The following is a 25,419-nucleotide window of genomic DNA, read 5'->3' on the forward strand; positions in this document are numbered from 1 at the left end:
TGTTCTTATAGTGTCCCACCCTCTCTTTTTAACCTTTTTGCTCTTTTCCTTCTCTGTTTCCTTAGATGATGCAAAAAGAAAAGGGGGTGGGTTAAAGAGCTTATTTTTATGATGTTCATGCATTTATGGACGTTGAGAATTACGTCGTGTTCTTCCCCTCCAGATTCAAGGTAAAACGACCTTGATATATATATATATATTGAAATTGTTTGACCAAAGAAAAAAAGGATCAGTCGTTTACTTTTACCCTACTTGTCCCCCCAAAACTCATCTAATTTCGAGAGATATACATTGCATGTCTACGTAGATACAGAAGATGATTAATTAAGGGGTTGAAGGTTCCAATGATTAGATAATCATAATTCTGTAATTATAACATGAGAATATATCATTTAGCCATAGAAATAAAATAAAAAAAGTAACAACTAATAATAATGCAAATACATATACTTTCACTGTTGAGATTTGATTGAGCTAGAATCAGGTTTACTGAAGTCATATATATATATATATATATATATATATATATATATATATATATATATATATTCCCTCTATAAGCCAATTTCCTCTATGGTTTCCATTAGTGATTCAACAAAGAGTTGGAATAGGGGACTAAGGTTATCAAAAATTTCCTCGTCTTGCCCATCTACTTTCCAACAACCAGCACAGTTACAGAAGGGATAACTACAAACCCCTGTGGCCTTCGAAGAATTTCTGAAGTGGTCACAGCTCACCAAAGAGAGATCCGTGAGCCATTTTCCTATTATAGGTGGAGCAGCCAGCGAGACTTAATTCGGGCTCAAGACGCTATCAATTTTACCAGGAAACTTGTTAGGTTTTCAGCCCTTACGTGGCGGGTTAAACAGTTGATACATGTCAAAGGGCCCACATTTTGCATGTGCCTAAGGAATAAAGCAGGGGCTCTCAATAAGATCCATGGTAAATTAAATTTTGTAAATCTTAACCATAGTGATGAAGTGCATTGACCTATAATCTGTAGTTCATCTTCAACTACGGTCAAGAATGGCGCGGTGGAACATCATGGCATATGAAAATGACAAGAAGATCTAGTAACCTTATTTTGACCAAAAAGATTTTCCCATTTCACCATAAGAAGAAAAAAATCATCAAATCATGGATTCCACTTATCCAATAAATTACATGAGAAATGAGACATCTCGAGGATATCAATTAAGTTATTCTAAAATAATTTCTTACACGTCAAGACTAAATCTCTCTTAGATCGAATTTTAACAATAACAGTAATGCTTTCACATGAAAATAAGTTTTCTAGTATCCGAACAGGGATAGAAGTATTATAAACAACGTTGAGAGTTGAACCCTAGGTCCGAATATCCTTGAGCAAATCCCTCTTGCCACGTGAGCGGTTCATTTATGCATGCTTATTATTGTAGGCAAATAGAAGACGAGTAAAAGGTTAAGGATGTATTAGCCGATAAGCTTGGCCACATGCCCCTTTCCTTTCACAAGTCTTCCTCGGATTAGATACGTGTTTATGAATGAAGATGCTAGTAAATCTGATCGGGAATGGGGATTAGGTCCAGGTTTAGATTCGTTATTATTGGACACGTGGTAGACGAAGCAAGCGTCTCGGAGATTGGTACTCGAAATATTCCATGCTAATATCTCGACTAACCCTAGCTAGATATATGCTAGTGCTACAGACAGTAGAGTAACATTCTAGTTCACCCAACCATGAAGAAAAAAGCATCATCAGGGTATTATTTTGCGAAATATTCCATGTAAAGATGTATTGAAAGTTACAGAATCCTGTCTCTTCCATGAAAGAGACATAACGAGGACAGCATGCTTATCATGGTGATCTTGCAAATGTGCCAAACAAACTTATTGTCCCACATCACCGTCGCAAGCACTGATGACAAACAACTGCAACCTGCAAATTTTAGGCATTTAAGCAGCTAAACTTTTCGAGGCGATCTCAAATACGTTCTCTGACAGTCCATTGGCAGACACGATCATCTCCAGCTGTGCCTGCATTAAACCGTGCCAATTTGGATACAAATTAACATGCCAGCCAACAACAAATCTCAAAGGTAAATCTAATGTAAGCAACATCAATGCTTTTGGATGGCTATTCCACAGAAAAAATGGCACCTGTAAATCTACTTACCTTGGCAAGGTTTTGCCGGGTTTCATCATAGCGTTTCCATCTTGAGAAGGCTGATACCATGCGGGATGCCACCTGGAATCCACGGAGGTTATTGAACAAGCAACTACAGATGATCAATCCCATGTGCATAGTGATAACGACAATTTACTTCCTACTCCGTGGATGTAATATAGAAACAAACCTGAGGATTAATTTTGTCCAGTTGCACCACAATCTCCCCCAATAACTTGTAGCCTGACCCGTCCTTTGCATGGAAATTCACGAGTGAGCTGCAGAATGCTTTAATGAGTGAGTGTACCTGCATATCACACAAAGGGTTCAATTTCAATCAAAACTTCGAAATTGACACATGAAGGTGCGCACACAAACAAACATAAACAGTTATTGATGATTGCATACCTTGTTTGGATTGCGCAGATCAAATGCTGGATGATTCAAGAGGTTCCGAACATTCTCAACATTACCAGGAACATCAGACATGGCTTGAAGGGCAAACCAATTATTCACAACCTATCAGAAAGAGAGAACATATTATCCAACAAGAGATAACAAAATTACTTCAATGCTCTGTTCCTTGAAATGGCTTCCAATGATATAATAGCCTCATGGAAGTCATTGTTTCCCAAATATACTTGTCCTCGGTGAAACAGGGCACGACAAAACAAGTAAAATGAATTGCTCTCAGCAAAAGACTCACCAAAAATTCATGCTGCCACTTGGTGTAGAAGTCAGCAAGTACTTCATCACAAGTTTTCCCAGGATTTTGGGCTATGGCTGTCAAAGCTGCAAATTGATCGGTCATATTTGTGGCAGTTTTGTACTCATGCAATGCAAGCTCAGTTAACTCCTGGTCTTCAAGTGATGCAAGATATGCTGCAGATGGTGGAAAAGACAGGTGTAACTACTTAAATTAGTTACTATAATCTAGAAACTTTAAATACCATGATGCCAAGAAACACAAGACCAAGACAAGAAACACAGACCAAGGGCAATATTCTTTAGAGCACGCCTAGCCATGTTAGGATGGTTAAACACATACTCTTCTGAGCTCCTATTGTTTTCGACCTGTGAAGTATGACAAATTCATTCACCCAAAGTGATTAATCAAGAAGTGGAGACATTAAGTACAAATAAAGTAAACCCAGGGTGACTGGCCATACTGTGCGTAAAAACTCTGCTTTCAGTTCAGATGCAAGCTGCTTCCTGATGAAAGATTGAACAGCATGAACAGCATCAGGATCTGCAACTTCCATCATGTCCATTATTTCTCCTTCACCTGGTAGTGTTATTGCCTTTGCAATAAATTCCTGGATAACAAAAAGATGAAGCCTCATTAGTGCATTACATCTTCTATCTACTCTGGTGCATGAATCTTCTACCTCCTCCCTCCCCACAAACAAGAGGAGGAAGATGAGGAAAAAACACTGGCCATACCTTATCCAAGTTCGAGTCACTAAGTATGCTTCTTAGCCCTTGCACAAACTTTGGGTTCAGAACCAATGGTTTCCCTTGTTGGAAATCAGAGACTAAACTGAGCATCAGTTTTCTAGCCAAGACTTGTCCAGCCTCCCATCTGAAACAAAAAAAAAAAGAGTACAAAATACCTTTCCATCAGTCACTTAAAGTAAGAAAAATGGCACAAATGCTTAGAGATAGACAAACCGGTTGAATTCATCTGAATCATGAGCAAGGAGGAAAAACAGATCACTGTCAGAGAGATCAGATTCAAGACGGATTGGAGCGCTGAAACCCCGCAATAGAGAAGGTACTGGCCGCTCAAGTATATCAGAGAAAACAAATTCCTCCTCTTTCTGTGCAGCATCAGCAGTAAATTCACTTCTTATTGATAAAAGTGATGCATGATATAAATTCCTTTCCTTTTAATCTCAATAAATAAAAATCACAATAAAAGCATCATATAACAACTAACTAACTCCAACCACAACTACTAACATCTTTATAGTAGATCCAGGAACACCACTAATTCATATGAATAACTAGTAACACATATCCAACCAAGAAAAATCTGAAAAGACCATTTTGATGCTTAACCAAATATCTGGCAAAACAATCAAAAATAGGACATTGGAAAGCAGCTGCAGTTAACAAGATATCCAAGGAGAAACTAAAACATGCAAAGATAAAGCAATCATGGGTTCACCAGTGTGCTCTCACCTTGGTTACTCTAAGAATTGTACTATAGGCTGGTTGACTGCCACTTGCAATAGACTTCAATGCTCCATCATGATACACAGACGAGAGTGGCATGTCCTTGCCACTTGTGTCGAGCAGCCCTAACACCACAGGAATGAACATGGGTTCTTTAACTGGTTGCCCTGGCGTTGGTGGTACTTCTTGACTGTGGAATATCCAGATTCCGAGTTGTCAGTCATACCACAAGACTAATAAAGGAAGATTATGCCTCTCGCAAGGAAGTTAGCATGTATACCTGAACTTTAAGGTGAAAGTATGAGCTTCAGCATCATAAGATGAAGTAACTTTCACCAGAGGTGTACCAGCTTGGGAGTACCTGTAATTTTATTACATTCCAAGGTAAGCATAAAAAAACAGAGGGTAATTTGAAGAAAATAAAAGACAGGTCTATACCATTGTAAGAAATTCGCAAAATCTGCATCATTTGCGTCTCGCATGGCAGCAAAAAAATCTTCACATGTCACAGCTTGACCATCATGTCTTTTAAAATAAAGATCCATGCCCTGAAATACAAAAAACAATTGTGGTTAAATTTTCCAGGATGCATAGTTTTATGGTATAGCTGATTATCACACAAGAATCAGTTTGGATCATTTTCTACCTTTCTGAAACCTTGACTCCCTAATAAGGTTTTGTACATCCTGACAGCTTCCGCTCCCTGATACACAAAAATAAGAATTTGATGCATCAACAGTGCTCCTTATCCACACACATGCACATATATACACATGATGAGAATGCTTTCATACCTTTTGATACACCTGCAACGAAGAAAAACAAGAAAGAAAACCCAAAAGATGAACAATTAGGTAACTGGCCTCGTGAAAGGAGGAAAACTGAACAAAATTAAAAGATGCAACCACAAATTTCCAAACCATACCGTCACTGCAAATTTTTGGCGGTGAAAAGTCCCGTATTAGAATGAACCCAATGTCATTGCAAAAGACAGCCAAATATCAAAAAAGTTAAAAGACCAAATTCCAAACCACTTGAAAGCAAAGTGTTTCATGAAGCTTTGACTGAATAAGTCATACAGAGCAGAAACTAACCTGTGTAGAAGTTGTCCATCTGTGGATAAAGAGGCAGCGACATTGAATACAGTACACATCTAAAAATTAAGGTTAAAGCAAGTAGATAGTTTAACAGAGAAGGTCTTTGATAAATAAGTAGATTTCATACCTTGATATATGAATTCGGTCGCACTGGATGAGCCATAGGACCGGCATCCTGAATGATTACAAAATAGCTTTGTTAGTGCTTGCATATAGTATGCTGTATCAGAATCCATGTGAAATTATAGAGAAAGCATACTCATGTATCAACTTATAATTGTGAAAGTAATTTAAACACCTGAAGATTAATACTTAAGACATCACTTCAAAAACTGTGAAAAGGGACAAGAAAGAACCTGTGGGAACTGAGAAATTCGAAGCCTTGAAACATCAGAGATCCTCTTCACAGTGCGGCTTCCCATATCAGATGAAAACTCCTAGCAATGTTGAAAGATTTTCAAGAATAAATAAAGAAGGTCCTAATGTGACTATGAAATTACCACTCGTTATATAGGAAAGAAAAGTGTTCTACCTGATCACGAAATACAGTTAGACCTTCCTTTAAACTGAGCTGGAACCAGTCACGACAAGTCACCCTGCATTTATTCAGATATCACTTAATTAAAGTTTCAATACATACAGTAATTCACAATAAAACAAAAGCAATAAAAAATACATTTATCTCCATGACCACTAGAACAACAAATCCACTACAAACATACTGCAACAACACAGACCTTATTTCTCTGCATATAAAAATAGAATGCAATAACACAGGCATAAAGACAGGATAAAAAATGGGAGGACTTTAAGCCAACCTGTTGCCTGTCCAGTTGTGGAAAAACTGCAGATAGAAACAAGACAAAATTCAAGTCAAAACAATACATTCCTCGGAATCATACAAAAGGTTTTGAAAAAATATGCTCCTTCTGTTATATCATAACAAACCTCATGGCCAATAACCCCAAGAATAACAGCATAATCTGCATCTGAAGCAGTTTCTGGGGATGCCAAAACAAGCTTGGAATTGAAAATCTGCCAAAAGGAAATCCATATAGATAAGATCAATTAATTTTTGGTGTTAATAAGAAGATAAAATAAACAAATATAAATGATGATGAACTCGAGAATGTTAGATGACATACATTCAAACTTTTGTTCTCCATGGCTCCCCTGACAATCAATCAGAAACAAGTAGTGTGAGTGCTTAAGTGCATGAAACTAACAGTATTTGTCACCATTATACAGATCAAACAAGATAAAGGGCTATTATATGAGCACGTTTTACTAAACAAAGAATGTAACTTACATGTCAAAATCAGGGACAGCAACAATGTTAAAGAGATCTAGGTCATATTCAAGACCAAAAACCTGTTTGCAGAGTTACATAATAAAATGGTAAGACTCTTAACACTAAAACCCAAAAGTTAGGTTTGATGTTATTTTTAAATAATGGGTTAGATAGGAAGATACTAACATCCTCATCCCATTTCATTGCTGCTTTAAGTGAATACATGGCATGTGCTGTCTTGGGTACATCTTGTGCAGGGGTCCAAATTCTTAGTGACACATTTCGACCAGAACGGGTAACAAACATGTCATCTCTGCTCTCCAGCTGTCCAGCAACCAATGCAAACAAATAGCAAGGTTTCTTGAAGGGATCCTCCCATAGAACATAATGCTTACCACCCTGCAACAGAACCAGAGAAGCAGACATTGGATGGTGATTAATTTTATTTTATTTTTTGGTGGATGGGGGAGGCTATTCTACATAACAGGTAAATTCACCTCAAGGTCTCCTTGTTCCAAGAGATTTCCATTAGATAGCAATACTGGGTACAAAGATTTATCAGCTTCAATCCGGACAGTGTATTTTGCCATTATATCAGGGCGATCCTGTTAACATATTAAAATAAAATATTTTAAAGTTGTATTTAGCAGAATGAATCAATAGAATTAAATGGTTCTATGAATTAACCTGATAATATGTAATTTTGCGGAAACCCTCTGCTTCACATTGAGTGCAGAAATTCCCAGATGACTTGTAAAGTCCCTAAAGAGAAAAAAAGGATAGTGCAACTTCAAATCTAGCAAACAGTCACAAGAAGCATCTGTGAAAAGGACGAGAGAAAATATGTTGTACCTCCAATGATGTGTTCTTCTGGGGATATATCTCAGTAACAATTTCCAACGTAAATTTACCAGAAGGTGGTGATAGGATTGTTAAATGGCGTGATTCCAAATGATAATCTCCATTCTGGAAAAAAGAAAAGCGCAAAAATAAAGTTGTGTTAAATCATCACCAAATTATCTTAAACCCTCCCCGCCCCAAAAAAAGAAAGAAGAGAGAAAGAAGAGGGAAAAAAAATAGAGAGAGAGATGGGGAAAGAAAAGGAATAAAGTGCCAAACATCACAAAATGGCAAGTGTTCTAACTGGGCGTGAGCATCCTTGGACTAATAAAATGCAAAAAAAGGAAAAGGTATAACATTATCAAAACCTCCTATAGGAAAGAGTGTAGACAAATATCAGGATCGAAAAAGCAAAAAAGCTTTCCAATATAGTTAAGTGGAAAAATCCACAAGCTAAGCCAACATCTGGAAGAGTGAAATATACATACCTTCAGTTCCTCACCATTGACTTTAACTGAAAGCAGCTTCAGGTCTGCTCCATCCAAAACTAGCGGAGAAGAAGAACCTATTCAACAATATTGTTCGATTAGCCAGTGCTATGGTATGAACTGCCATTGTAAGAACAACATTTGCAAATTTCATACAGATGTCTGATCAAATTCTATGAGCAAAGAATGGCCTTAATAGTTACCTTCAACTCTGGGTAAAACAGTTATTTTCGAACTAACAATTGTTTTCTCATCACCCAGCAAAAATGTCAAATCCACCTAAGATAAGGATACAGGTACATGAGGATAAGTGAAAGCCACAGAAAGAAAATCAGAGTCCTAGATGTCTATATTCCAAACTCGACTAAGTTTTTGCATACCGAATCAAAGTAGTAGTCAGGAAACTTGTAATCCTTGAGAAAGATTTCTTTTGGGGCGTCCATTTTGGATTCTTCAACTTGCTTGGGTAATGGTTCTGTGGCGACTGCACAAATTAGCCTCCTTCTGTCTTGCTTATCTCTCTGAAAATATGTCAAGGAATGCACAATAAGGTCATATACATGCATGAAACACCAAGCAAAACAAATCAATCACGGAAAAAATTCACAATTTTCCATGACACTTTATCGGGTGCATGAGTCATAATGTTTTCTAGATTCTTCTAAATTATAGATTTTTTAGTGAATAGAATACTAAACGATAAATCCTTCTAACTAATACACCCTTCATTTCAAAAAGACAACTTCATCATTCAACGCCTTGCGTGTCACAACCTGCCTCCAACCCCACAGATTTGTAAGGAAATAGTAAAAGATGTTCAATTACATTTAGAAGTCTAATAATCTTATAATTATGCTTTTGTTTTGTTCTGTACCGTCCAATAGGCCTGGGTTAGTTTGGTTAAGAAGGTCTGTAAGAGCCTGTCATCGTTAGAAACATGGGCTCTCTCTGGTCCAGTAAACCTGTTCTCTTGAATGAAAAATCTAGTGGAATACACACCCACACACACACACACTAGACCCGAAACAAGAGATGGGCTACTGTGTTAATACTTAAATTCTTGGTCTGGGTGATTGGTGGGCTCTGGTATCATTTACGTTGTATTCACTTCCAAGTCTTGGATATGGCGTCAATTTTGGATTTTAAAGAAATTTTTGAAAACCAACAAGCACATTCGGCCATGATTGGATAGGCTTCGGTCCTGGTAAATTCTTTTTAAGCTAATCTAACTCAAAAATTGATTGCTTTTAATCCAATCTGACTCACTCCAGCTCAAAAAGAAAATGTCAAGCTCCTGTGAGACATCTACATCTCTACATTTCATAGGTTGCCTTGTTCTTCTATCTTGATTATAACCTAAAGTTTTTAATATTTATACTTGTAGCCAAGAAATATCCACCCATTTACTATATAAAAAGGTGTTTGAGAATATGGTTGCAGTTGCTTTTTCAAGGTGTATTTTGCTTGGAAATTCATAAAAATAATATTATTGTTTATTTTTAAAAAATTATTTTTGATATCAGCATATTAAAACGATATAAAAATATCAAAAAAAAATTAATTTGAAGTAAAAAAATAAAAATTAATTAATTTTTTTAAAAAAATATTTTTGAATCGTAAAAATAAAAAAAAAATCTAAAATATTTAATGTAGTTGTTAAGAATTGAGATGCGGGACCGAATCTATTGCTTCGACATCTAAGTTTGTAGATATGGAATTTATTTTATTTTATTTTTTGAAATCCATAGATATGATTTGGTCATAATCGTGTGCTTGTGGATGCATTTATGTTGTAGTGCCAGCCAATCCTTCCAATACTAGCTGTGAGAATATGATACATTTCCGTTTTTAATAGGAAATAAAAATGTGAATGTTTTTATGACAATATCAAAATCATTAAAACATAACAAGTTTAATATTTTTTTTGGTTAATTTAAACATATTTGAAAAGGTATTTTCAATTACTTTTTGAGGCACCACGTGCTCCTGCAATATGCAATCTTTAAGGTTACATCAGGAGAAAGCTCTGAGAGTTTTTTTTTTTTTTTTGGTTAAGCGAACATTTATGAATTCATATTTATCGATGTTAAATTAATTAAGATCAAATAGAAAAAAAAAAAAAAGCTAAAATTCTGAATAATCTGTATATCATGAATATTTAGTCTTAACCTAAATACAAGTAAAGTATATATAGGTCAAACTGAAAGTACTATTCTACCCTTAATAAATAAGACTACATAAATATTATTTAACATCTCCCCTCAAACTCACGATGCGGCAGCTACAAGCATCGAGAGTTTGCCAACCAGAAAACGAAAACGAGAGATGGAATGCGCCTTGGTAAAGAAATTTGCAATCTGCAAGGAAGAAGGAACAAAAGGCAAAGCAATGGTGCCATGTTTGAGATGATGACAAGTAAGATGACAATCGGTCTCAATGTGCTTAGTGCGCTCATGAAAAACTGAGTTATAAGCAATCTGAATAGAATTCTGGTTGTCACAATACATAGGAGTAGGATGAGAAAAGAAAATTCGCATATCAGCAAGTAACCAACGTAACCAAACAATCTCTTTGGTAGTAGATGTCATGGCACGATATTCTGCTTCGGTGGATGATTGAGAAACAATAGTTTGTTTCTTGCTCTTCCAAGAAATAAGAGAATCACCTAAAAAGATACAGAACCCGGTAACAGACTTGCGATCTGTGGGATCACTACCATGATCAGCATCAGAGTATGCACGCAACTCCAAGGAAGAGGTGGATGAAAGTAAAAGACTCTGAAAAACTGTACCCCGAAGATATTGCAAAATACGAAGAACAGCTGCCCAGTGAACAATAGTAGGAGAAGTAATAAACTGACTAACAACATGACCAACATATGCAATATCTGGACGAGTAATGGTGAAATATATCAAACTCCCAACAATAGTGTGGTATAAAGTAGGATCTATCAAAGGTAAACCATCAGAAGAAAAGTACCTTGCGTTAACCTCAATAGGAGTATCCACAGTCTTGTTATCAGTAAGTCTAGCCCGCTTAAGAATATCTGCAACATATTTCGACTGAGAAAGAAGGTAACCTCTAGGTGAGTATGCTACCTCAATACCCAGGAAATATTGAAGATAACCCAAATCCTTCATTTCAAATCGCCTAGCCAACTTTGTCTTCAAAACTGAAATACCATCAATATCATCACCAGTAATAATCATGTCATCAACATATAAGACAGCCCAAATCCTTCATTTCAAATCGTCTAGCCAACTTTGTCTTCAAAACTGAAATACCATCAATATCATCACCAATAATAATCATGTCATCAACATATAAAGACAGAATGATACGACCTGTATCGGTACACTTAATAAAAAGAGCAGAATCATGACTGCTAGAAATAAAGCCAAGAGACGAGATCATAATAGAGAATTTCTCAAACCAAGCACGAGGTGCTTGTTTGAGACCATATAATGCTTTCTTAAGCTTACAAACATATCCAGAGTCATGTGAAATACTAGAAAGGGGTGTCATATAAACTTCTTCTTGAAGATCTCCATTCAAGAATGCATTTTTAACATCAAGCTGAGAAACATGCCACTGAGGAATCAAAGTTACGGCAATAAGAGTACGAATAGTAGTCATTTTTGCAACCGGGGCAAATGTCTCCTCATAGTCCATACCATACTGTTGAGAGTATCCTTTTGTAACCAGCATAGCTTTGTATCGCTCAATAAACCCATCAGAATTAGTCTTGATCTTATACACCCAACGACAACCAACAACACTCTTACCAGGAGGTAGAGGAACCAGATCCCAAGTATCTGTCTTATACAAAGCAGAAAGTTCCTCATCCATAGCTTGCTGCCAAAGTGGATCAAGAATTACCTCTTTATAGGAAAAAGGCTCAAAAAGACAATGAATAGAAGCTAAAAAGGAAGTAAATGATGAAGAATAACAAGAATAAGCAAAATCTGGTAGTTTTGTGGACTTACAAATACGGATGGACTGACGTGGAGGTGGATCCACAATCTCAGATGAAGCTTGAGGGGCTGTAGATGAGAATGGAGCTTCAGGTGTGCCAGAGAGTAAAGTACCAGTACCTGCAGAGTTATGACTACAAATTGATTGAATATAGGGAGAGGTATCATTACAAGAATCCTCAGAAAAAGGATCTATATGAATAAGATCAGATTTTGTCAGACTATGAGTAGTGGATGGAATAGAAAAGAAAGGTATATGCTCAAGGAAGACAACATAACGAGACACATAAAGTTTCTAAGTTATTGGATCAAAACAATGATACCCCTTTTTACCTTCACCATAACCCAGAAAGACACAAATAGCGGATCGAGAGGATAGCTTACTGCGTTCTACATGAGGACGAAAAACGAAACAAGTACAACCAAAGACTTTAAATGAGGAATAATCAGGGACATACCAATATAACTTTTCAAAAGGAGATAGACCCAAACTATGTGAAGATGGAATTGTATTAATCAAACTTACAGTAGTAAAAACATCTTCTTCCCAAAACTCACTAGGAACAAAAGCAGACAACAAGAGAGAAGGAGTAGTTTCGACAATGTGCCTATGTTTTCTTTCAGCTACACCATTTTGTTCAGGAGTATCTGTACATGAAGTTTGGTGGATGGTTCCATCTAAGGCAAGCATTTGACAAAATTTATTAGAGGTGTATTCCCCACCCAAATCACACCTAAAGCATTTGATCACAGCAGAATGTTGAGTTTTGATAAGAGCTCGAAAAGCTGCATATATCTCAAAGAATTCAGAATGATGTTTCATTAAATAAACCCAATAATAACGAGTATGATCATCAATAAAAGAGACATAATATCGAGACCCTCCTTTTGTGGAAATAGGAGAAGGTCCCCATACATCAGAATGAATCAAATCAAATGATGAAGATGAAACAGAAATACTTCGATTAAAAGGTAAAGTAGAAAATTTTGCCAGTTTACATCCACTACAATCAGAAATATCACAAGTTTTCAAATTTCCTAAAGCTCCTGTGGATGACAAAAATCTCAAACGAGATGATGAAACATGACCTAGACGGGAATGCCATAAATAAAAACTAGAAGATGAAAGACTCAAACAAAAGGAGACAAATCGGCAGCAGCAGCAACTGGTACTTTTAACTCATCCAAAATATATAGTCCATTCTCCCTATGGCCTGTCCCAATCAGCTTCTGAGACTACAGATCATGTACACAACAAAAAGAACCAGAAAACATGACTAAATAATCACCAGAATCACATATTTGACCAACAGACGCAAGATTCAATTTGAGTTTTGGAATAAGATAAACATTAGGGAGAGACATGTGAGGTGTGACAACAGAACCAACACCTGCTAAGGGCATAGGAGTGCCATTAGCAGTCATAACAGGAATGGAGGACAAAGGGGATACTGAGGTAAAAAATGAGGAATCTGGAGACATATGATGGGAAGCACCAGAATCCAAGACCCATTCGGAGTGTGACATACCTGAGGAATTATGAGGCAACTGGCCTATGGAAGAAGCGGGCATTGCTTGTGGTTGCAATGAGAGAAACTTTTGAAATTGCTCAGCTAAAGTATTAGGATCGGTAATAGAGCCTGGGGAAGCTACTGTTGTAGTATTGTGGTGTGATGGTTTATAACCCTGAGGTGGTCGATGAGCATTAGATTGTGACTGACTGCCAAACTTCCAAGCTTGATTCTGATGTCTCAACTTAGGACACTGAGCCTTCCAATAACCTTTCTGCTTATAAAAACTGCACTCATCGAAGCCAACCCTTGTGTAAGGCTTGTTCTGATGATTAGAGAATGGCTTAGAATGTACTGCTAGTACAAAAGGATTTGAAGCAGAAAAAATTCCCTTTTCAGAATAAAACTGAAGACGTATTTCTTCAGCCAATAACTCACTGACAACAGAGTCAACAGAAGGCAGTGGAGTACGATGCAGAATTGAACCTCTAAGTCCTTTGAAGTCACTGTGAAGTGTTGTTAAAAACTGTACCAATCGTTTTTGCTCTCTACGCTCAATATAGGCTCCACATGCCTTTAATTCTGCTGATTCTATAAGAGCCAATTGATCCCAAAGATCTGTCATAGCAGAATAAAACTCTTGAATACTCATATTCTTGTGATGAAGAGCTCGTATGTCATTCTCTAATTGATATTGTTTTGCAAAATTTGATTGCGTGAATAACCTTTGCAGATTATCCCAAACCTTTTTTGTTGTCTCATACTTCACCAACTGCGTACCTATCGAATGCTCAACATAATTGTTGATCCAAGTAATGATATTTGCATTATTTGCTTCCCATGTATCTATCAAAACAGCATCCCCCTCCTCAATATTCTTAGGTATTATATAAGTTCCACTAACATACCCCCACATCTTTTTACCCTTAAGAAAATTCCGCATTACATAGCTCCAATACGAATAATTCTTCTCATCTAACCTCACACTCACAGACTGAAGCGAATCATCTCTTTCAGTAGCCATAGTTAACAATCACAGAGAACTAGAATGTAAAAGTAGCGGAAAACAAAATACCAAATTGTAGAAACTGAACAGAGATTGCAGAAACTAAACAAATATCTTCTCAAAATTATACGATTACTCCAAAACACAAAACAAATTTGCAAAAACTGAACGCAAATACCAAATTGTAAAAGCTGAAGGGTAGACGAAATACCAAAATAATTGCAGAAACTGATGAAATATCCAAATTTTTGCAGAAACGGAAGACAAAATCTCACTCCAAAAAATTTTTGCGAACTTGTGTTTGGGATTAAACCTCGTTTCATAAAACCAGCTCTGATACCATGTTAAATTAATTGAGATCAAATAGAAAAAGAATGCTAGAATTCTGAATAATCTGTATATTATGAATGCTTAGTTTTAACCTAAATACAAGTAAAGTATATATAGGTCAAACTGAAAGTATTATTCTACCCTTAATAAATAAAACTACATAAATATTATTTAACAATCGAGTCCAAACAAAACAACACAAGATATTCTGCACTATTGTCTAGTGGGTTTAGACATGCTACTCAAAAGTAAACAATTATCACTCAATGTCAACCCAACTTAGGATGGTGATAATTTTCTCCCCCATGGCCCGTATAGGTTGCAAAGGGATTGAAGAAATGAGAAAGCAAACCAAATAATTGTGCTCCCATTAAAAAAGGGAAGATTATTGAGCTTTTGTCCGTTAAACAGCTACAAAACACTAGGAAAAAAAGAAAAGTTTGTGTTTGTTTATCCTTTTCACATACTTGGTGTCCTCTTAGGTTGTCCACAAGTTGGGGGGGGGGAGGGCAATACTTATGGGGGGCGTTGAGGAATGTAATTCCACTCAAGTTCAAACTTTATAACTCCATTAACACCTTCTGCTCCTCTCGTTCTTGGTGATTACATGTGTTAACAAAAAATCTGGAGAGCATGAAATCCTGGTTGGGAGAGCATATATAAAATCTGCCTATAAATTTCTAATTACGACCTTAATCAATGTTTTTGCTATTCATAGGGTGAGACATTTAGCAAAAACAATTAAGGTTTAAATGATGCAAACGAGAGTTGTCCAAAAATAGGCTAATAAAATTTTAAGGTAAAGGCAAGCGAGAGCTGTCCGAAAATCATGAATGTTAAGCTGTCAGCTTAGCAAGAGAAGAGTTACGGGATTAGAAAAAACAAATAGCAGAAAAGTAAAGAAGAGAAGAATGATTGAATTTGTTATTGTTATTTCTTACCCTTTACGTTTGTGATACACCAGCTTATATTCTAGTGTTTTCCCTCCAATTACAATTGTTCTGACTATTTTATTCTAACTACTAACTGTTAATTGCCTTAACAGCTAACTACCTCGTACCTAACTAATCACATATGATCAAATTAGCCAGTTTGTTACAACTATTATATATCTTCACATGTTTTTCATATTATGCACATGCTTAAATCTCCATCCTTATTTTATTAAAAACTGGTAACAATTTCCCCGTTTTAAAATGATTCTTGCCCTTAAGAATATGGACAGAAGCCTGGAAATGGTTCGAGAATCTTGACAGCAGCTTGGAAACTGTTTACCAAGCTCTTATAAATCTTTCCATGTGATGTTTTCATCAAATAGATTAGAGCACTACACTAGCCCCATTGTGGCAGCTCTGTAACCTTTCTTCATTAGCTTTCGTTCCAGAATTGCTACAACGCGTCACTTATTTTGCACAGATTCCGTCGACCAAAGATTGTTGAAAAGTCAGGGTGTTTTGCACCAAAAATCCAACTTTCAACTATATTTTGACCTAAAAACACCATATAGATATAAAACACATTTATGCATTCAAATAACTTTAAAAAATGGTTCAAGAAAAAAAAAACAAACCAAAAACCTAAAAACTTTTTAAGGTTAGATCTATTTTCTCAGGCAATTTAAATATTAAATAACACCCCATTAAAACTCTTCTCATCTAATAAAACACATTAACACCAAAAACTACTGTTTTGATAGTAGAAATTAGTATCGACTGACCACTTTATCTTTTTACATCAGATAAGAAGAGTTTTTACAAATTTAAATAGTACTTGAGTTTCAATGAGGTATTATTTAGTATTCAAATTGCTTAAAAACGTAGATGTAATCTCGAGAAATTTTAGGGTTTTAGATAAATTTTCTATTTTTGAATCATATTTTGGGTTACTTGAAGAAATAAACCCCTCTTCTTCATCCATTCATTCATGAATTATGACACTTCACAAACTCAAGTACAACAACTATTGCAGAAGAAGATATCTACTGTTGAATTCGATCATAGGGACAAGTTTGGAGTCTAAAATCTTACTTTTATGTAAATATATTATTTATTATATATATATATTAAAAAAAAAAAGATGTTTCCCGCTAATTGCTTTTAACAGAATCCTGTACTGTTTCCACTAACCATATGATTACATTCTTAAATTGAAGTAGTTTATGGGGAAATCTTTCGTTCAAATTAAAGTTTTTTTTTTTTTTTACCATTTAGCCTTTTATATTTGCAATATTGGATTATATATATTAGATGCCCTTTTTATCTTCCTTTTCTGTCTCCAGTTGGAGAACGAGAAGAAATCATCAAAGTTTGTTCAAGTTAGGGTACAGATAGGGCTAGCTAGCATCGTACAGAGAATATTCAATGTTTTGGTTTTATTTTAGGACCAAAAACAAACAAACAAAGAAGAAAAAGAAAAATATAAATCATGCCCCCATGCAGGATCGAACTACAGACCTTCAGTTTACAAGACTGACGCTCTACCACTGAGCTATAGGGGCCTTGTTGCTTAGGGATCCCTTATATTATGATCACATTCTTTAATTAGTATCCTTCGCCCATTCAAAGAACGCACATTTTCGGGAAGTCTCTTTAGAGCTATGGACCAAGAAAGAAAATGCATGAGCCATTAGACTAGTGGAGTTTATAGCTTGATTCAACCAAGTTATTCAATACCCGCCATGGATCTCCCCAAAAATCTCAAAAAAATTGTAGTTCCAAATTCGGAAGTAAACTCTCCAAGCTTAACAGAAGAGGATTAGAGGTGCCCTCCTATCACCATTAGCCAAGTTCTCCACCAAAAGACATCCATGAGTGGAGTGGAGACCAGAAAAGTCCCACGAAAATATGACAAGTTCATGCACATGCAAAGGATTAGCAACCTGATTTAGACCCTCCCTCCCAACAGTAATGAATATCTGAAACATTGATCAAGAGTTGAATAATTACATTTACGGCATTTATGGCAAATAAAGACATAAAGAGAGAAGGGAAGGATTTTTTTCCATCAGCCTTCAGTTTTGCTGTGCGATTTAATTTTTCATTTTAAAAGAGCTGAATTTCATGTACAGGTACAGACAATTGGAAGACATCCATACATTTAATCAAGGATCGGCTTTGCCAGCGACTTGGTCATCATCAGAGTTGTAATCATCTTCACTCAGCTCTTCATCACTGGATTTTTCTTCTGTTTTTGCCCCTATATCCTCTGGCTTCGCATATTTCTCACAATATTCTGGAAATAAGACAGTCGGAAGTAACAGTTGCACAATTTCAGGAAATAAAAGAGAAACAAGACAAATAGATGAAGGGTGTGAGTAACAACATAATCATGGCGGCTTAGAAGTTAAATACAAGGCAGAGTTCAAGACGATAAGAGCAGATAAAACATTGGATTGATGATCTTTTTGTCACATAATACAATTCAAAGAAACAATGAGGTCGATGCCAGTATGCACGCATCACTCAGAGAAGGTACAGGTACAGTATACATCTATTGCCAGCTTAGTTTTGTTTAACTTTTGATGATCCATCATCATACAAGACACGGACCTATATCAGACTTCCATATTTCATACAACATAAAGTCCATTTTTGTGAACCCAGAAACTGCTCTTCATTTCTTTTTCCAATCACACAAAGTTCTAATTTCTCAAATAATCTCCAAATTCCAAAACCAAATTAGTAGCCATTTTGAGAAAAAAAAACTGATCAAACCAACATTAACTATCCTTACTCTTTGGGCAGCCATGTATTCTTGTTGGGGCTCCTATTGTTTAAATCTGTAATTCCTGTGTAGGAAATTGAGGCCATCCTCACATATTTGATATCATTTCACGGTTACTGAATCATTTTACAAAAGACATTTGATTTTGGGTTTCAGGATCTAGTTAAGAGACAATAAATGATTGACTGACATCAGCTCTTCCACAGCCAAGTTCATAAAGAAAATCTTACTATACCATAGTCTTCCCAGACCCAATACACAAATTTCTGTAAAGAAATTCTAGTGGAAGAAAATAAACTGTTTGTAGCAGCGATTGCCTGACAGCCAACATCCCCTCCACTGTCCAACAATGTCACAAATGGTTCGCAGTCCCCTTGCCTTCATGCACTCATGCATCAAAATAGATGTAATTACATGCCTTTTTCACAGGAAATGTTTCATTCAATATATAGTAATTTCTGAATTAACAATTCAAAATCAACAGTAGACCCATTTTGCTTTATTGGTCTAAAGGTCTTATTACTTTCCTAAGGATATGTAGATTCCAAGTCCTTTCGATGCATCAAACCATCCAACCCAAAAGACAACAGAGGAAAGTAAAGGTACATCTCAATGTCTCAGATCTTGCTGCTTCCTATTTGATCTTTAATGGATGCAGTGAATTACCTAAATGGCATGAATCCTCCTAATAATCAAAACCCAGCAGAAACAAATCATGCTCCAAGTTCAAATTAAAATTAGGTCAGATATTATAGATATAGAATGGAAACAAACATGTCACGAGCGTGCAAGTTCAAAGACGTGGATCCAAAATGAAAATCCAATGACTAATTAATTTAACTGGAATTAGATAAAGCAATTGTAGCTACCAACTTGAAACACTAAGCTATAATAAACCTGAACAGGAATCACTCATCAAGTTCAAGGTTAAAACTATGATGCTTCTTTCAGAATATCATTCAAACCTCAACAAAAGTGGTTCAATCACCAATGAGCATAAATGAGCTGGGTTAATGTTGTCCTCGACATGCAACGTAATTTCCCTGTCTCGGAGTCTTATATTCATGAATTTCGACATGCATTTTAAAGTGGGAAAAAACTACAGATTTCAGGATGGAAATAAGAGAACTGGAAATGACGCTTAAGTTCACAAACTATGTTTAGAGTTCCTACCTTTCACTCTTTGATCGTAAGCAGTGTGATCACGCATCATCAAAGCAGCAGCTTCTCCATTCAATGGATCTGATGCATTTGGATACAAAAGTAGCTGAGGGAGAAATACTTCAAATACATTTACCAGATCTGTGGATTTTCATTAAAATGGAAATTGTCAAATTCTGACAATAACAGCATTACTCAAAAATTGAAGAATCTATGGATGGATGAATCAGATTTAGAAGCTCCACATATAGCATACAAAGTGTCCATAGATAAATAATAACAAAGCAGAAGGTTTACCAAACATGGGGCTCCAAGTTTGGTTGATAACATCCAAACACACCGAACCAGACCTGAAACTCAAGCACAAACCCACATTTCCGTTAAAAGTTGTAAACTAACTATACATATAAGCAAACACCAACTTTGAACGAGCTAAAGTAGTCAAATTTTAGCATCCACTAACTCACATTTCATCAACGTTTGGGTGATAGATCTTGTTGACAAAGCCAATTGATGGAGATTTGTAAGGATAAGCATCTGGCAATTCGACTCTTATCTTCCACACACCTCCTTGATAAAGACCTGCCATGTTCCCACAAAGAAAAAGAAGAGAAGAGATAATAAAATATCTGCATCCATAATTAAAAACCCCAAAAGAAACTTAAACTTTATCTTTGCTGAGGAAAATCAACAAACAACAAACTCGCAACCACTATAAGAACAAGAAGAAGAAGAAGAAGTGCAGTGCAATTCATTAAAATCACACTCTACTTTACAGTAAAAGAAAAACTACATGTTTCTTCTCATGCATCAATAGTAAAAAGATCTGCTTAAAACTCAACTTCAACAAGAAAAACCTGCAGTAAAAGAAATATAAAGGGCTCAATTCATCAAAGAAAAAAGAAGAAAAAAATATAACTTCTTATCCACTGCAATCTTGAAGAACAAATACAAAAACCAAAGTATACACATGGATCAACAGGAATAAATAAAAAATCAACTGAAAAAACAGAAATTAACCCACCAAGAAAAACATTTTTTTAAGAAAAAGTTGAAATAAAGAAAGAAAACAGTAAAAAGAAAAAATGGGTACTGAAGATTTTGATTGCTTACTTTCTTTAGGTCCATTGAATTCCACATAAAACTCTTGCATGCCATCATTGATCATTTCCACTTTGTAATCACTCATCATCCTAGTCAATCAAAACCCAGAAAAAATAAATTAAAAATCGATAAAAAAACACCGAACAAACCCAATTAAATAAAGAACGAAACTTGTCAAAAAAGAAACAAGATTTTTACAGTTTCATCAAATCCATCTCCCTGCGTTTGCTTGGTGAAGACATTTTTGCTCCTTTTTTTTTCTTTTTCTTGTTGATTGTTGAAAGAATAGAAAAGAGGTCTTTTTATCTAAAATGGTTTCGGACATGAAAGAGGAAAAGGTAGGAATTATATTTTATAATACTATTATGCACACTCTCCCATGGCTATGTGGAGTCAGCTTCCTATTTCACTGTAATTTCCTTTACATAGAAATATAGAATGCATAAATTTTATTTTATTTTTACATTATTTCCATATCTTCTTTTTATTTTGGTTACTTTTCTTTTAGATGTTTAATTCACGTTTTTTTGAATAAATAAATAAAATGATATCATTTCTTTTAAAATCAACCCTAATTAAAAAATAATCCAGATTTTTTTGTAAATAATTTATTTATCTCTATATTCCATCGCATGAGGTTCAAAGTAATAACAGTTTTCACCAACAATTAAAATACCATGTCATGCTAGCACAATGACATGTCAACCAATGACATTAACATGGGTGCTCATATAATTGGCAGTAGACTACTGGTCCACAAAATCAATGATATTAACGTGGCATATTTTGATTGGCATATGAGTGATGGTATGTTGTTGTATTAGACATAACATGCGTAACATAGGTACGGACATTGATATGATGAGTAGTCTTTCAAAAACACCGAACATGTGCATGGTCATCATATACATGATCAGATGACTGAATCTCTATGTTTTTTTTTTTTTAAATATAGTTTTATTATAGTAGTCTTAAAGGTCGGATCGAATGTTTTTCCTTAAAAAAACCCGTCGAAGATGTTCAGAGAAATGTCTATTAGACAGATAACGTTAGTGTCGTTGTTATAAAGCATAGTAATGTTTGGGTTAGTTTTTAAAGTATTGTTTAATTAAAAATATATTAAAATAATTATTTTTTGTTTTTAAAAAGTTATTTTTTACATTAACAAATTAAAATGATTTGAAAACATTAAAAAATTTATTTTTAATACATAAATAAAATTTATTTTTTTTACATGGTGTGTATTAAAGCTGCATTGTCAAGAAAAATATGTTGCGATGGTATTTTAATGCTCGCAACAGATGGCCGAGGGGGAAATCAGCAATTATTGAGACAAAAATAAAGGTGTTGCAAACCTCTAAAATATTTTATGAAAAATAAATTTATCCTTGAAAATGCAAAACAATTATACCAAAAGAATTTTAGAGATATCTAGTCTTACGAATGTTCACTATCCTATAAAGCAAGGGACTAAAATAAATTTTGAATTTTTATCTTGAATAATTCGATTCCCTAGTTAACATTTGAATTTTAGATAGTCTTATCATTGTATCATCACTGTTGTTCAAAATTAGTATATCCTATGTATAATTAATTAGCGTTTGATTACTGTTGTGGATCTAAAAAAACAAAGATAATAAAAAAAAAATAGAGACACAAACATAAAAATAAATATGTCGTTATAAATATGTTGTTAGGATAGTTTTAGAATGAATTTCTGTACTTTTAAAATAAAATATATGAAGAAAACATGTTTTCAGGGACAATATTTATTATTATTTTTTCTTAAGATATCATTGTAAGAAAAATTTTAATTTTAAAATTATCCAACTAAGATATGTTTAGGTTTTAACATTCATAGGCTTGACCAAATAAAGCATGGGTTGGCAAAAATAATTATTCAAGAGCCAATGAATTATAAACTTAAATCCAAGCTCGGAATTATAATAGGTTGGTCAAAATATAATATTTGTTGCTCAATAAACCTATATCTAGGCTCAAAACCCGAGTACGAGTACCATTTTGCTTAAAATTTCTTCTCTCTATGAATATATATGCTCTTTAGGCTTAATCTCAATCTTAATCTCTCAACTTTCTACTTTATAATCACAAAGAAAATTTTGTTTCTTTTTATGTGGGATGGAGTAGAGTTTTTTGTTTTACCAAAACACATCAACTAAGAATTTTTTTTAAAACTAATCTATCATTTATTTATAATCTATTTAAATCATGTTAATGATTTATGTTAATGAGTTTATATAGGAGATTAAATGCAAATAAGATTTTAATCTAAAAAATAAATGGATTTTATTTTTTATTTGATTTTGAATGTGCTCATTTACTATGTTTTTGAAACTAATTTTTTCCAGCACGTGTAACAATTAAATTAAAAAGAAATTAAGATCGATGAACAAGTTGAAAAAATTCAAGGCCTGTAAAGGAAATAACGAATATGTCATGAATAGTTAGGTGAACAAGTTAATGCAATACAATGAACAACACAGTGCAGCTACAGTTAAATCAAGTTTTTTTAAAATTTATAACGATAATGTTATTAGTTTAAGTGTATATATATACTGTATATATTATTTTGTGTTCTGTTCCGCACATATTGTTAGTCAGACAGTATTGCTGGCAGCATCAAAGATTCCACTTTGCTTGGACATAAACATTACCCGTCTCACTTTTTTTTTCTACGTCTTGGCCGTGCCCAAAATTCTTTATTAGTGTTTTTTTTTAATTATTATTATTAATTTAAAAACATTAAAATTTAAGATTCTTTGCTAGTGTTTTTTTAATTATTATTATTATTATTTTACAACATAATTCTTCATTGTTATATGGTTGAAGTTTCCTGAAGGCTTTCTGGCATAGTTATTAAACCCGGCCCGGCCCGGCGGGTCGACCCGGAACCCGGTCGACCCGGTGGCTGGACCGGTCTGGGTTTAATAAAAGACCGGCCGTGGCAACAGCCCGGCCAAACCCGGGTGACCCGGCGGGTCAACCCGAGACCCGGGCGACCCGGGCAAACCCGGACGAGACCCGGTTTTTTTTTTTTTTAAATGTGGGATTTGAAACCCATTAGTATATATACATTATGTTCCCATGAAAAAAACAATGTTTTTTCAATGTGGGATAAAAAAACCTTTTGGTTTAAATACTTCAACTTAAAGGGATAACATAATATCTTTTCAATGTGGGATTTGAAGCCCTTTCATATATATACACTATGTTCCCATGAAAAAAACCATATTTTTTCAATGTGGAATAAAAAACCTTTTGGTTTAAGTACTTCAATTTAAAAGGATAACAAAGTATCTTTTCAATGTGGGATTTGAAGCCCTTTTATATATATACTCCATGTTCCCATGTAAAAAACCATGTTTTTTCAATGTGGGATTTGAAGCCCTTTCATATATATACACTATGTCCCCATGAAAAAAACCATGTTTTTTCAATGTGGGATAAAAATACCTTTTGATTTAAGTACTTCAACTTAAAAAGATAACATAATATCTTTTCAATGTGGGATTTGAAGCCCTTTCATATATATACTCCATGTTCCCATGTAAAAAACCATGTTTTTTCAATGTGGGATTTGAAGCCCTTTTATATATATACACTATGTTCCCATGAAAAAAACCATGTTTTTTCAATGTGGGATAAAAAAACCTTTTGGTTTAAATACTTCAACTTAAAAGGATAATATATTATCTTTTCAATGTGGGATTTGAAACCCTTTCATATATATACTCTATGTTCCCATGAAAAAAGTTATGTTTTTTCAATGTGGGATTTGAAACCCATTAGTATATATACTCTATGTTCCCAAGAAAAAAGTTATGTTTTTTCAATGTGGGATTTGAAACCCATTAGTATATATACTCTATGTTTCCAAGAAAAAAGTTATGTTTTTTCAATGTGGGATAAAAACTTTTTAAAATATTCTTTTAAACTTCATAATATGTATAATCTATATTTACATGGATTTTTTCATATGAAATATTAAAACTTTAATTTTTTTTTAATTTTTCCGGGTTAATCCGGGTTGACCCGAGTTGACCCGGGTTGACCCATGAAACCCGAGACCCGGCCCTTTGGCCTGGTCAACCCCCGGGCCGGGTTTAATAACTATGCTTTCTGGTATTCAACACCACTCATCATCCATCGCCGATCCTGCCCGGCACGCTACGTTCTCATGGAGCTCACAAGAGTTGACGACTTTCTCCTTACTTAAGCTGTTCTTTCTGCAAGGAGTCCGACGGTAAAATATCTTATAGTTTTGATTAAATTAATTAATTTCTTTTTGGTCTTAAAGAAACCACCTCATGACTTTAATTTTCTTTTGATTATTATTAGTTACATGTCCGGCGCGATATCGCGAGTTAATTATTTTTACATTTTAAAAATAGTTAAGATTTAAAAGTGTTAGGTTTTTTTTGCAAAGTTATACCAAAAAATCTCAAGTTTAGTTGCAACGCCTGACCCAAGAGTAATGTTTATAATATTAATAATAACATTAAACTTGGGTTAACCCTTAGCATAAAAGTGTTTGGACTGCAATACCAGA

The 25,419-nt window shown here is 34.7% G+C and overlaps 2 protein-coding genes and 1 non-coding gene across 4 annotated transcripts; all 3 read right to left on the reverse strand.

Annotated features, from left to right (window-relative positions):
• Positions 1 to 1,720: 1,720 nt before the first annotated feature.
• On the reverse strand, positions 1,721 to 8,722 carry LOC133677847 (puromycin-sensitive aminopeptidase-like). Its single transcript, XM_062099989.1, has 30 exons — positions 8,421 to 8,722; positions 8,244 to 8,319; positions 8,041 to 8,117; positions 7,565 to 7,678; positions 7,400 to 7,474; positions 7,210 to 7,317; positions 6,899 to 7,111; positions 6,731 to 6,792; positions 6,567 to 6,594; positions 6,370 to 6,456; positions 6,240 to 6,265; positions 5,954 to 6,017; positions 5,778 to 5,858; positions 5,549 to 5,596; positions 5,419 to 5,437; positions 5,250 to 5,254; positions 5,119 to 5,130; positions 4,971 to 5,027; positions 4,763 to 4,872; positions 4,605 to 4,685; positions 4,331 to 4,514; positions 3,818 to 3,966; positions 3,590 to 3,728; positions 3,316 to 3,462; positions 3,139 to 3,220; positions 2,853 to 3,028; positions 2,555 to 2,665; positions 2,337 to 2,453; positions 2,156 to 2,227; positions 1,721 to 2,016 (listed from the first exon to the last, which is right to left on the reverse strand). Exons 1-30 carry the CDS (start codon positions 8,604 to 8,606, stop codon positions 1,936 to 1,938), a joined length of 2,787 nt encoding a protein of 928 aa, XP_061955973.1. The 5' UTR covers positions 8,607 to 8,722; the 3' UTR covers positions 1,721 to 1,935.
• An 8,564-nt stretch (positions 8,723 to 17,286) lies between these two features.
• TRNAT-UGU (transfer RNA threonine (anticodon UGU)) lies at positions 17,287 to 17,358 on the reverse strand. Its single transcript has one exon. It is a non-coding gene; the product is annotated as a tRNA-Thr (tRNA).
• A 385-nt stretch (positions 17,359 to 17,743) lies between these two features.
• On the reverse strand, positions 17,744 to 21,245 carry LOC133689753 (ubiquitin-conjugating enzyme E2 4). 2 transcript variants are annotated; one of them, XM_062109771.1, is made up of 6 exons: positions 21,048 to 21,237; positions 20,859 to 20,938; positions 20,213 to 20,327; positions 20,043 to 20,095; positions 19,758 to 19,886; positions 17,744 to 18,092 (listed from the first exon to the last, which is right to left on the reverse strand). In XM_062109771.1, exons 1-6 carry the CDS (start codon positions 21,089 to 21,091, stop codon positions 17,962 to 17,964), a joined length of 552 nt encoding a protein of 183 aa, XP_061965755.1. In that variant the 5' UTR covers positions 21,092 to 21,237; the 3' UTR covers positions 17,744 to 17,961. The 2 variants fall into 2 exon arrangements, with proteins under 2 accessions (XP_061965755.1, XP_061965763.1); XM_062109779.1 differs by lacking the exon at positions 17,744 to 18,092 and adding an exon at positions 18,654 to 18,962 and having other exon boundaries at positions 21,048 to 21,245.
• Between the last annotated feature and the right edge of the window lie 4,174 nt (positions 21,246 to 25,419).

Source organism: Populus nigra, chromosome 1 (genome assembly GCF_951802175.1).
Source record: "Populus nigra chromosome 1, ddPopNigr1.1, whole genome shotgun sequence".
In the NCBI taxonomy this organism is placed as follows: Eukaryota; Viridiplantae; Streptophyta; class Magnoliopsida; order Malpighiales; family Salicaceae; genus Populus; species Populus nigra.

Bases quoted from the DNA above. Each gene is read 5' to 3' on its own strand.
- LOC133677847 (XM_062099989.1), bottom strand. From the start codon at position 8,606: ATGCATGTATATGACCTTATTGTGCATTCCTTGACATATTTTCAGAGA. The intron at 4,686-4,762 runs GTATAGACCTGT...ATAAAATTACAG, and splicing joins TTTGCGAATTTCTTACAATG to GTACTCCCAAGCTGGTACAC. The intron at 3,967-4,330 runs GTGAGAGCACAC...GATGCTGCACAG, and splicing joins CAATTCTTAGAGTAACCAAG to AAAGAGGAGGAATTTGTTTT.
- LOC133689753 (XM_062109771.1), bottom strand. From the start codon at position 21,091: ATGTCTTCACCAAGCAAACGCAGGGAGATGGATTTGATGAAACT. The intron at 20,939-21,047 runs GTAAAAATCTTG...TTGATTGACTAG, and splicing joins GAGATGGATTTGATGAAACT to GATGATGAGTGATTACAAAG. The intron at 20,328-20,858 runs GTAAGCAATCAA...GGAACATGGCAG, and splicing joins ATTCAATGGACCTAAAGAAA to GTCTTTATCAAGGAGGTGTG.